General features: G+C 41.0%; 1 protein-coding gene across 1 annotated transcript in view; it reads right to left on the reverse strand.

The window, feature by feature from the left end:
• Positions 1-317: 317 nt before the first annotated feature.
• TLR7 (toll like receptor 7) overlaps positions 318-13,103 on the reverse strand; it is a 39,223-nt gene continuing 26,437 nt past the window's right edge. Inside the window, 3 exon segments of the mRNA XM_073669100.1 lie at positions 318-1,544; positions 1,546-3,125; positions 3,128-3,446. Of these exon segments, the coding sequence (XP_073525201.1) occupies positions 318-1,544; positions 1,546-3,125; positions 3,128-3,446 (3,126 nt within the window).

Below are 13,103 nucleotides of genomic sequence, written 5' to 3' on the forward strand. Positions count from 1 at the left end.
AATCTTATAAATAATACCAAATCACAAAAAAATGCTTAAATAACTTGTTTTAATCATTACAAAATAACATAATTGATACAATTTCTTTGTCAGGCATTGTTGCTATTTGTTATAGCAATTGCACATTGACCGACTGATTGGTTGAACTGGTTAAACCACATTTCATAAACTTGTTTTATAATATCTACACCTTATCTTCTTTCTCAGTGACTTAGAGTATTAGATGTTTTTTTTTTAACTCTGAAATGACTCATGTCTCCATATTATTAATCATTTTCTTTGAGTTGTGAAACAGACACATACTTTTATATTTGGTATTAATAATCATTTCGGAACATTTCGTGATATGCCTTTATGTTATCAGTATTTAGAGCAGTTCTCAAGCACTGCCAAAAGTAATTCTGAGCTTTAGGATTTAAGGGTCAATATAAAACAGAGCTCCCACATAACTTACTTCTCATTCTAAAGAATCTAGGTCTCAACAATATTTTCTCAAGATATATCAGAATGATAACATCAACTTTTTCCTGAATAAGACGCTGATGCGCCATATGCAACGGAGTCTTGAAAAATCCTGCCCTGACACTTTTGTTAGTTAGTATAAACACAGTTTTTCTGCTTAGCTGGATGCTATTTAAAAGGTTTTCCAATACAGGTAACCCAGCCTCCCAGTCTCTTTCCGAAAGGCATAATTTAAATGTTCTGCTCCCCCGTCTCTCAAGCACTTCAACTAGCTCATGTAACACCCAGTCTGAGACTGCTTCATCTTCTGCATCATATACAATGTAAGCATCGTAGCAAGTTTCAGGTAATCTCCTAAACCCTTTATATTTGGCTTGGGTTAAGTGATAAACATACCAAACATTCCAATAAAAGGAATTGATTGATAAAGAAACCACTAATATGATCAATATGAAAAATATGAATGATAAAAACACGTAAGTCCCCCAATCACGTTTACAAGCATGGTAATCAAAATCTATCAGGTTTTTGCCTACATATTGTCCAGGACCAACACATAAAACATCAGATGCTATGTAAGGTATAATAACATTTGTGCCATCCATCCAAGAGACAATCCATTCATTAATACAGTCACAAATAAATGGATTTCCATGCAGTAGAAAAATATCTAGAATATTTATTACATCTAAAGGCCAGATACCTGCATGGTTAAGTTCGTTGAAACTTAAGTCAATATATTTTAAACTATAGGCTGCAATAAGTATTGCATAATCTATTTTATTGATTCTGTTATAACTTAAGATTAGTGTTTTAATTGAATTGGTGCAATTAGACAATTGAGATATTGAAGTCAAATGGTTGTGGCTGATGTCTAGAACTTCCAGATTTCTTAGCATAACTAGCTTTTCCCAGTTGAATGTCTCAAAGAAGTTGTTAGATAAACAGAGTTCAGTGAGATTAGGAGGCATGCTTTCAAAAACCTCCAAAGGTATATATGTCAAAGAATTAAAGGAAATATCTAGTTTGTGAAGTTTAGTTAAATGTTGAAATAATTGATAATATCTATTATCGCCCTTTTGCCCAAAAAATATCTAAGTGATTCCCTTTGAACTCGAATGTATGCATTGATTGACTGACTATATGTCTATTTGCTGAGGTTGATATGTCATTCCAGTTCATCATTAGCTTCTTTAGATTTCTTAGATTCCCTGTGAAATTCAACATATGTGTCAATCCTTCTTCTAGAAAGTAATGTTTGTTGAAACTAAGGTCTAAAATTTCTAGTTCTACAAGCTCCTCAAATATAGTTGAATATAAGATATCAATACGATTGTTAGAAAAATCTAAGTATTTTAAATTATTAAGATATTTCAATTCTGTTCCATTTAAGGCCTGGCTCATTGCATTTCCAGAAAGGTTGAGGCATTTAATAAAGCTTAAGTCTTTAAAGTCACTGGGCTTAATGAAAAAAACATTGTTTTGGCTTAAATCCAACATTGGGCCATATGATTGACAATTGTCATTTATATATTCCTGAAACTCAGAATCTTCATTCATTTTGGGTTTACACATAGGCTGTTGTTCATCATAATTAAAATAATGGACATCTTGAAATCTTGTATAGCCATATAATGCAGGAGATCCTTGTGAAGCTGAGTAAGATCCAAGAACAGAGTTACCAGAAGGAGATATTTTATTGTTAGAAAGACCAATTGACTTCAGAGAATGACATTTTTTAAACAAACTGAAGTCAGCCGCTTTTCTAAAATTTGTTCCAAGGTCCAAAACAGTTAGATTTACTAAATTTACCAAAGGCATGAGATTGCTCTTTTTCAATTCCTGGAAGATATATCCACGAATATGCAAGACTTCTAGAGACTTTAAATTACAAAACGTTTGTGATAAATTTAAGTCTGCATTGTACACTTCAAATTCATAGTTATATGAAAGATCCAAAGTTGTGAGGGTTAGGACATGCTGTAAAAATGTTGCTTCTCTAACTTCATGAGCTAGAAAATTTTGAGATAGGTCAAGCACTTGGAGGTTGCTAATGTTTGTAAGCCACCTGTGAGAAACAGTGTGAAGAGAGTTACTGTTAAGATGAAGCACTCTTAGATTTCTTAAACTATCAAATGCATTTTCAGCTATCATAATTGCAGCATTGTTTGGACATGGGCTACAAGGAAATGGAGAATTGATGCACTTTGGACAATTGCCACTTAGGTCGAGAACTTCTAGCTTGGTCAGGTTTTGAAAATCATACACATGAATTACTTCAATCCTGTTGTTATAGAGATAAAGTTCTTTCAAACTGCTTGGCAGCCCTCTCAGAACAAAATATATATTATTTGATTTCATGTTCAGAACTGTTAATTCTTTTAAATCTTTAAAAGTATCATTTTCAATATAAAAATTGACATTACATGGGTTTTTGTAATAACAGTTCATTCCTAGGTAACGGATTTGGATGTTAGGTATTTCTAAAAAGTTTTCTTTGAAAACAGAAAATATGTTATTTATTTGTAAGCTCAAAAGTACCAAGTTTGGTGGCAGTCCTTGAGGAAATTCCATAATCTGATTGACATCCAAATTTAGCGACTGTAATTTATCTAGTGTCGTAAAACTTCCATTCATTATGTGTAATCTTCTGTAGATACATTGTCATTAGGAAGAGCTAAATTTCCAGAGACACAGTTGCATTTAAGGCTAATTTCAGCCAGTTCTCAGAGGTTAGCAAATGTATCTGGACTTATTTCTCTGATATTGTGGAGGTTTAGTGTTAAATGTGTGGTATTTCTTGGGACATCCGGAGGGATTGCTGTTAAACCTCTATGAGTACAATCCACAATAAGAGTATAATCTTGTTTTATCACATCACAAGGCAAGTCTCTTTTCCTATACAGCTTGGCTGTAAGCAATTTCAAAAGTAAAAATGTAGAGATAAAAAAGAACAACTTCCTTGATGTGCACATAGAAGTCATCTACAAAACATGAAATGTAATTAATTATTGTGAGTTATTACATGGAGTATTTTGTAAATGGTAAAATCAAATATTGTATAAGACAATTAATTTTAATACTCGCATATCAAACAGTGTTCAAACAGTACTATGATAAAAATAGTTACAAAAATTAATTATTGATTTTTGTAATGCAGTAACAACTGGCTATGTAATGCAAACTTGTAGCAAATATAATATTTATGAATTAGAAACGACCAAAAATTTTTTAACAATTTTTTATAAGGGATAGTTTAATGGCCCAAACTTTTGAAGCATTTTCCACTTCCTAACATACACAAACTATGTTTTTCTTGTGCTATAGGTATGCACATTTATATAGCATTCCAGAGAAATATTGTTTTGATCTGGATTATAATATACTACCACGCTACACAAATAAACTGCACAACAAGTTAAATCTTTAGATACCAATTGAAGGACTTGTTATCATTGCTGTACAGCATCTATTTGAATTGCAGGACTTCTTATCATTGCTTTACTGTTTTTATTTGTATTACAAGACTTTATTATTATTATTATTATTATTTATTAATATAGCGCCATTGATACCATGGTGCTGTACATAAGAAGGGGTTACATACCAAATACAGATATCACTTACAGTAAACAAACTAACAATGATAGACTGGTACAGAGGGAAGAGGACCCTGGCCTTGTGGGCTTACATCCTACAGGAATGGGGAAGGAGACAGTAGGTTGGTGGGTTGTGGTAGCTCCGGTGTTGTTGAGGTGGCAGCAGGCGAGGTCATGGCAGGCTGTAAGCTTGTTTGAAGAGATGGGTTGTCAGGTTCTGTCTGAAGGATCCAAATGTGGAGGCTAATTAGACGTGTTGAGGCACAGAATTCCATAGGATGGTGGATATTCAGGAGAAATTTTAGAGGCGATTGGGTGAGGAACGAATAAGTGTGGAGGAGAGAAGGAGGTCTTGGGAGGACGGAGATTATGTAAGGGAATGTATTGGGAAATTAGTTCAGAGATGTATGGAGGAGAGCGGTTTGTAGGTCAGTGTTAGTAGTTTTAACTGGATACGCTGGGCAATATGGATCCAGTGAAGGGATTTGCAAAGGGGGGTAGCGGAGAAGTAGCAAGGAGAGAGATGAACTAGTCACGCAGCAGAGTTAAGGATGGACTGGAGGGGTGCGAGAGTGTTAGCAGATAGGCCACAGAGGAGGATGTTGCAGTAGTCGAGGCGGGAGATGATGAGGGCATGCATAAGCAGTTTAGTAGATTGAGGGTTGAGGAAAGCACGGATTCTGGAAATATTTTTGAGCTGAAGGCGACAGGAGGTTGCGAGAGCTTGGATGTGGGGTTTGAAGGACAGTCAAGGGTTACTCCGAGGCAGCGGATTGCCGGTACAAGGTGTTATGTCATTTATTGTGATAGAAAGATCAGGCGGGGAAGATACGCGAGATGGGGGAAAGATTTTGAGTTCAGTTTTGTCCACATTCAGCTTGAGGAAGCGGGAGGAGAAGAAGGAGTATATGGCTGCTAGACATGCTGGGATTCTGGAAAGCAGAGAGGTGACATCTGGGCCAGAGAGACAGATCTGATTTTATGAGCTGTCCCAGGCCAAGGGTATAGATTGAGAAGAGTAGGGGTCCTAGGACAGAGCCTTGAGGGACTCCAACAGAGAGGAGGTGGGGTGAGGAGGTGGTGTGGGAGTGGGAGATGCTAAAAGTGCATTTGGAAAGGTATGAGGAGATCCAGGATAGGGCAAGATTTTTGACGCCAAATGAAGAAAGGATCTGTAGTATGAGGCAGTGGTCAACTGTGTCAAAAGCAGGGGACAGGTCAAGAAGAATCACGCCCATCCTCAAAAAGCCATCGCTCGACCTAACCATCTTGTCCAGCTACCACCCCATATCCCTGCTCCCATTTGCCTCCAAACTCCTCGAGCAACACGTTCACGCTGAACTTTCCTCTCACTTCTCATCTAACTCTCTCTTTGATTACCGACAATCCGGCTTCCGCCCCCACCATTCCACTGAAACTGCCCTTACCAAAATCACCAATGACTTACAGCCAAAGCTAGCAGACAATTCTCTGTACAATTTCTAAAACTCAACATGGATAAAACAGAGTTCATCATCTTTCCACCCTCTCATTCATATCCCCCATCTGATCTATCCATCAACGTCAATGGCTGCTCACTCTCCCCAGTCCCACAAGCTCGCTGCCTTGGGGTAACCCTGGACTCTGATCTCTCCTTCAAACCACATATCCAAGCCCTTTCCACTTCCTGCCGACTCCAACTCAAAAATATCTCCCGGATCCGAGCATTCCTCAGCAAAGACTCTGCAAAAACACTAGTACATGCCCTCATCATCTCCCGCCTCGACTACTGCAACCTCCTGCTCTGTGGCCTCCCTTCCAACACTCTTGCACCCCTCCAATCTATCCTAAACTCTGCTGCACGACTAATCCACCTGTCCCCCTGCTATTCCCCAGCCTCCCCCCTCCGTCAATCCCTTCACTGGCTCCCCATTGCCCAGAGAATCCAGTTCAAAACCCTAACCACAGCATACAAAGCCATCCACAACCTGTCTCCTCCATACATCTGTGACCTAGTCTCCCGGTACTTACCAGCACGCAACCTCCGATCCTCATAAGATCTCCTTCTCTACTCCCCTCTTATCTCCTCTTCCCATAGATAGCGTATTACACCGATCCAGCCAGGTATTATTGCCTTATACTGCGTGCTGCTGGTGCTGCCAAAACAAAATAAAAATCTATTCTATTCCCTATCAATAATGCTGTTAGATGCATTTACAATAGGGACAGATGCTAGGTAGTATCATCAGCTCAAGATGAGTGTTCATTCTGGTTGCTTAAATCTCTTCCACAGTCCATAACTTTTTTTATTATTATATCTTTGGTTATATATACAAGTCATTGCCCTGGAAAGAATGTTTCTGAACATTTTTTCCAGGAAAATCCATTTTAGCTTGTTTTTTGTATGTTTTATTGTCAGTCTGTAAAACTGGCTTAATACTCTGAAAACATTGTTCACAGATATTCTATATGTCAGCGACCAACTGTGAATAATACTTTAAATGCAGTGTAATATCTCACACGTTCCCAAAAATTTCTGTATTATTATGGCAGTAATATGGGATCACGTCTGATGGCCATGGTTTCAGGCAATCACCTAATAGTATGGTATTTGTCAGTGACCAACTGTAAATAAGTTTGAACACACACCTGGAAGACTTTTAATGTAGTGTAATGCCTGACACCTTCCCAAAAATGTATACATTATTACGGCAGTAATATGGGATTACATCTGATGGCCACGGTTTCAGGCAGTCGCCTAATAGTATGCTTTTTGTCAGAGACCAACTGTAAATAGATTTGAACACACACCTGGCAGACTTTAAATGTAGTGTAATATCTGACACCTTCCCAAAAATTTCTGCATTATTACGGCAGTAATATGGGATCACGTCTGATGGCCATGGTTTCAGGCAGTCGCCTAATAGTATGCTATTTGTTAGAGACCAACTGTAAATAGGATTGAACACACACCTGGCAGACTTTAAATGTAGTGTAAAATCTGACACCTTCCCCAAAATTTCTGGATTATTACGGCAGTAATATGGGATCACGTCTGATTGTGGAAAAGTTTCTCTGCTTCCATAATACAGTAATGCGAATATAATCAAAAAAATATGGCTGCATTCTGCTAACAAGCAAATGGAGCAGTAAAATGGTGTACTCTGGATTTCTATTTAAGCAAATAATCATGATTAGGAGTAAAAAAAAAAATTAGCCCGGATATGTAGGGCTATATGGATATCTGTAACAGCAGCAGCAGCAGACAGGACATGCAATGGACTCTATTGTGGTTTATACACTGCCACAAACCCTGCCTAACTCCTGCTATCAGGAATAATGTATGCAGCTGGATTAGTCCTCAGAAGGACTGTTAGTTCAGATGGATATGCATTTTGCTGTGGAAAAGCTATACCTAACTATTACACCGCCAATTCTCTCCCTAGCTCAGCAGCATCTCTCCCCACTCTGTCTATTTCCAGGTTAGACTGTGACGAGCATAGGGCCACCAGGTCTTATATAGACCTGATGACGCTATGCGGCCAGCCAATCACTGTAATGACACAACAAATATGGCTATGGCATTACAGTGCGTGGCAAGCGATTCCTGCATGTTCATTAGCTCTCTAAAGAGCGCCAAACATGCAGTGCGGGGACCCGAACTCCGGCCCGAACATCCCTGAAATATTCGCCAAGTGCCAATCATGTCAAGCAGTGAGAGTACCGAGCAGTGATGAGCATGCTGGCTCATCACTAGTTACTATAACTTACTTTTCACTACAACGGCAGTTTGCAATTTTCACTCAGCAACATCCGCTGCTGCTTGTTTCTGGAAAAGACCCATGGAGTCAAAATTGTCACTACTCCTGTAGATTAATTCCCAAAGGGGTATAATTTCCAAAATTGGGTCACTTGAGGGGGGATTTTGCTATGCTAGCACTTAGGGGCTCTGTATATGGAGTCCACATAGATTCAAGATAAAGGTGGATGATCTGCTCCTTAGATTCCATGACAGGGAATCTAAATCTGCAACCTAAAATACTCCTTACTACAAGCATGCCTTATCCGGCCCTCAGGGCCGGCGTCAGCACCCGGCGCACCCGGACAAGTGCCGGGGCCCTGAGCAGGTGGGGGGGCCCACTCGCCGTTGGGCACCCCCTGCGCGCTATGGGACCCATGAGCGGAGGAGAGTGGTGTCAGCACCCCCCTCCCCCCGCTTGCTCAGGGTCCCGGCAGCCGGCAAAACAATACTTACCTCTCCCCGTGCCACCGCAGCAGCTCCGGTCTCTTCCACGTCCTCTGACTGTGATGTCTCAAGTCAGAGGACGCGGTGACGTCTTTCCACTGCACTCTCTCCTGAGCTGTCACAGCACAGAGCGGGAAGACACTGGCGATGCTGGAGTCCAGAGCTGAGCAGCGGCAGCAGGTAAGAAGTGAGGAGAGTATTTGATTTTTTTTTTTAATGTATGGAGGCATGGGGCATTATATGATGGGGAGTGTGACATCCTGCATGGGGCATTATAAGGGGGGCTGTGACATCCTGCATGGGGCATTATAAGGGAGGGGGGGTGACATGCTGCATGGTGCATTATAAGGGAGTGGGGTGTGTGACATCCTGCATGGGGCATTATAAGGGAGGGGGGGTGACATCCTGCATGGGGCATTATAAGGGAGGGGGGGTAACATCCTGCAAGGGGTATTAAAAGGGGGGGAGTGACAGCCTGCATGGTGCATTAAAAGGGGGGAGTGACATACTGCATGGGGCATTATAAGGGGGGGTGACATCCTGCATGGGGCATTAAAAGGGGGGGAAGTGACACCCTGCATGGGGCATTAAAAGGGGGGAGTGACATCCCGCATGGGGCATTATAAGGGGGGGGGTGTGACATCCTGCATGGGGAATTATATGGGGGGAAGTGACATCATGCATGGGGCATTATAAGGGAGGGGGGGGGTGACATCCTGCATGGGGCATTATAAGGGCTGGAGACATAATGCATGGGGCACTATAAGGGGGGTGACATCCTGCATGGGGCATTATATGGGGGGGAACAGCCTGCGTAGGGTATTATGTGGGGGGAACAGCCTGCATGAGGCATTAAGTGGGGGGCACAGCCTGCATGGAGCATTATATGCGGGCCAGTATTCTGTATGGAGCGTTATATGGGGGCCAGTATCCTGTATGGAGTATTATATGGGGGCCAGTATCCTGTATGGAGCGTTATATGGGGGCCAGTATCCTGTATGGAGCATTTTATGGGGGCCAGTATTCTGTATGGAGCAATTCGCCGGTTTCTGAGCTATTGTTCTATTTACAATAGATATCGGTCATATATAAAGTAAGACGTGAAATCTTCGGCATTGTACTATATACAACCCCTAGCAAAAATTATGGAATCACCAGGCTCGGAGGATGTTCATTCAGTTGTTTAATGTTGTTGAAAAAAAGCAGATCACAGACATGGCACAAAACTAAAGTCATTTCAAATGGCAACTTTAGGGCTTTAAGAAACACTAAAAGAAATCAAGATTAAAAATGTGGTACTCAGTAAGGGTAATTTTTTTCAGACCAAGCTGAGGGAAAAAACTGTGGAATCACTCAATTCTGAGGAAAAAAATTATGGAATCATGAAAAACAAACACACAAAAGAACACTCCAATACATTACTAGTATTTTGTTGCACCACCTCTGGCTTTAATAACAGCTTGCAGTCTCTGAGGCATTGACTTAATGAGTGACAAACAGTACTCTTCATCAATCTGGCTCCAGCTTTCTCTGATTGCTGTTGCCAGATCAGCTTTGCAGGCTGGAGCCTAGTCATGGACCATTTTCTTCAACTTCCACCAAAGATTTTCAATTGGATTGAGATCCGGACTATTTGCAGGCCATGACATTGACCTTATGTGTCTTCTTTCATGGAATGTTTTCACAGTTTTTGCTCTATGGCAGGATGCATTATCATCTTGAAAAATGATGTCATCGTCCCCAAACATCCTTTCAATTGATGGGATAAGAAAACTGTCCAAAATATCAATGTAAACTTGGGCATTTATTGAAGATGTAATGACAGCCATCTCCCCAGTGCCTTTACCTGACATGCAGCCCCATATCATCAATGACTGTGGAAATTTGCATGTTCTCTTCACGCAGTCATCTTTATAAATGTCATTGGAACGGCACCAAACAAAAGTTTCAGCATCATCACCTTGCCCAATACAGATTTGCGATTCATCACTGAATATGACTTTCATCCAGTCATCCACAGTCCACGATTGCTTTTCCTTAGCCCATTGTAACCTTGTTTTTTTCTGTTTAGGTGTTAGTGATAACTTATGTTTAGCTTTTCTGTATGTAAATCCCATTTCCTTTAGGCGGTTTCTTACAGTTCGGTCACAGACATTGACTCCAGTTTCCTCCCATTCGTTCCTCATTTGTTTTGTTGTGCATTTCCTGTTTTGGAGACATATTGCTTTAAGTTTCTGGTCTTGATGCTTTGATGTCTTCCTTGGTCTACCAGAATGTTTGCCTTTAACAACATTCCCAAGTTGTTTGTATTTGGTCCAGATTTTAGACACAGCTGATTGTAAGCAACCAACATCTTTTGCAACATTGCATGATGATTTACCTTCTTTTAAGAGTTTGATAATCCTCTCCATTGTTTCAATTAACATCTCTCGTGTTGGAGCCATGATTCACGTCAGTCCACTTGGTGCAACAGCTCTCCAAGGTGTGATCACTCCTTTTTAGATGCAGACTAACGAGCAGATCTAATTTGATGCAGGTGTTAGTTTTGGAAATTAAAATTTACAGGGTGATTCCAAAATTTTTTCCTCAGAATTGAATGATTCCATAATTTTTTCCCTCTGCTTGGTCTGAAAAAATTACCCTTACTGAGTACCAAATTTTTAATCTTGATTTCTTTTAGTGTTTCTTAAAGCCCTAAAGTTGCCATTTGAAATGACTTTAGTTTTGTGCCATGTCTGTGATCTGCTTTTTTTCAACAACATTAAACAACTGAATGAACATCCTTCGAGCCCGGTGATTCCATAATTTTTGCCAGGGGTTGTATATATATTTCTGTGCATCATGAATCGTGGTATGTGTTAAAGGGGCCCACTGAGACTCTTTCGCCCAGGGCCCACAAAAACCTGGAGCCGGCCCTGCCAGCCCTTTCACAGTATATTTATGATTTTATGCATATGAAACCTACAATCTTAAAATATGCTTTATCTTTAACTATATGATTGTTCTTATGTTATCAATAAAAACTACTATGCTTATCACCACATCGATACGGCTCAGCCTTTATTGTTTTTCTGTACAAGCTTGTCTTTTGCATAGCTAATAATACCTACTGTGCTTACCATCAAAGTGGTATAGTTTAATTTGTATGGTCTACCTGTACAAGCTTGTGATTTGATGTGGGTCCAACAGTGTGGGGATTATATACTTGACCCTCAAACCAATAAGTACAGTGCCACTTGTAGTAGGTCCGCACAGCGCTCTGGAATGTTGCGGCCACGTGATGCTATGGGAAATGATGCGGCAAGATATGACACGACCCGGCGGTGCGGCCAGAAATGATGAGTGTGATGTGATCACATGGCGAGACCTGATATGACGTGGCCTGGCAGAGCGGCTGACAGTGACGCGGTTGCATAGCTCTCCCGGGTGTGAAGCGGACACATGATGTGGCCGGATGTGACTCGGCCGATAGACGTGGCCGCTCTGTATTCAGGGCTGGTGATAATGCGGTTGGTTTATGACCGGATATGCCTTGTCCGCATGTCGCAGCCGGAAATGAGGTGGTTTATAATGTGTGACCCTTAATGATGAGACAATGAGTTCCATGATGCGGTCCAATGATCGCATAATGGCACAATTGTACTAGACACACACACACCAACCCTCCCTCATGAATAGTGTGGCCTCATTAAAAACTGGAAATGACCTCAGACGCCGGTAATGATTGCGGGGAATATTTAAAAATGGTGGATTGAACGTGTTACAGACACAACCACTTTAGATGGCAGTGACCACGCTACTTAGATTTCTGATTACCTGCCACTGCAGGAACCAGTACCCATGATGGCTCTATATCCCCTGATGAGTCCCCCATATGGGGGATGAAACGCGTAGGGATTATACCTGCACATAGGTTATACTCTATACTGGAGGGGGGTGCATTAGTCCAGACTCATACTTGGGGTCTGCCCTTGTAAGGGCGGGAGCATTGCAGGGGCACGACAGGGGAGTTTAATTTGTTGTGAACACCTCCGTTTTCCTGTACCACTGTTGGACATGGTTGGTCCCTGTTATACCAGTCTCCAGCGCCCTGATTAACTTCCTCTAAGTGGTGAGATCAAACCATTTTTCTTTTTGTATATATACAGTGTTTGTTGATTTAAGCACTTGCACTTTAGATTTATCTGTGCCCCCTCTGCACCCCATCTTGACTGAAAAAAAACAGAAATGTAGAATTTTTTTCCAAATGTATTAAAAAAGAAAAACTGAAATATCACATGGTCATAAGTATTCAGACCCTTTGCTCAAACACTCATATTTAAGTCACATGCTCTCCATTTCCTTGTGATCCTCCTTGAGATGGTTCTACTCCTTCATTGGAGTCCAGCTGTGTTTAATTAAACTGATAGGACTTGATTTGGAAAGGAACACACCTGTCTATATAAGACCTCATAGTTCACAGTTCATGTCAGACCAAATGAGAATCATGAGTTCAAAGGAAACTGCCCAAGGAGCTCAGAGACAGAATTGTCGCAAAGGCACAGATCTGGCCAAGGTTACAGAAGAATTTCTGCATTACTCAATGTTCCTAAGAGCACAGTGGCCTCCATAATCCTTAAATGGAAGAAGTTTGGGAACACCAGAAGTCTTCCTAGACCTGGCCGTCCAGACAAACTGAGCAATCACGGGAGAAGAGCCTTGGTGAGAGAGGTAAGAAAGAAGAACCCCAAGATCACTGTGGCTGAGCTCCAGAGATGCAGTAGGGAGATGGGAGAAAGTTCCACAAAGTCCACTATGACTGCAGCCCTCCACCAATC

Source organism: Phyllobates terribilis, unplaced genomic scaffold (genome assembly GCF_046119375.1).
Source record: "Phyllobates terribilis strain yellow unplaced genomic scaffold, ASM4611937v1 Scaffold_2__4_contigs__length_985480577, whole genome shotgun sequence".
NCBI classification, from domain to species: domain Eukaryota; kingdom Metazoa; phylum Chordata; class Amphibia; order Anura; family Dendrobatidae; genus Phyllobates; species Phyllobates terribilis.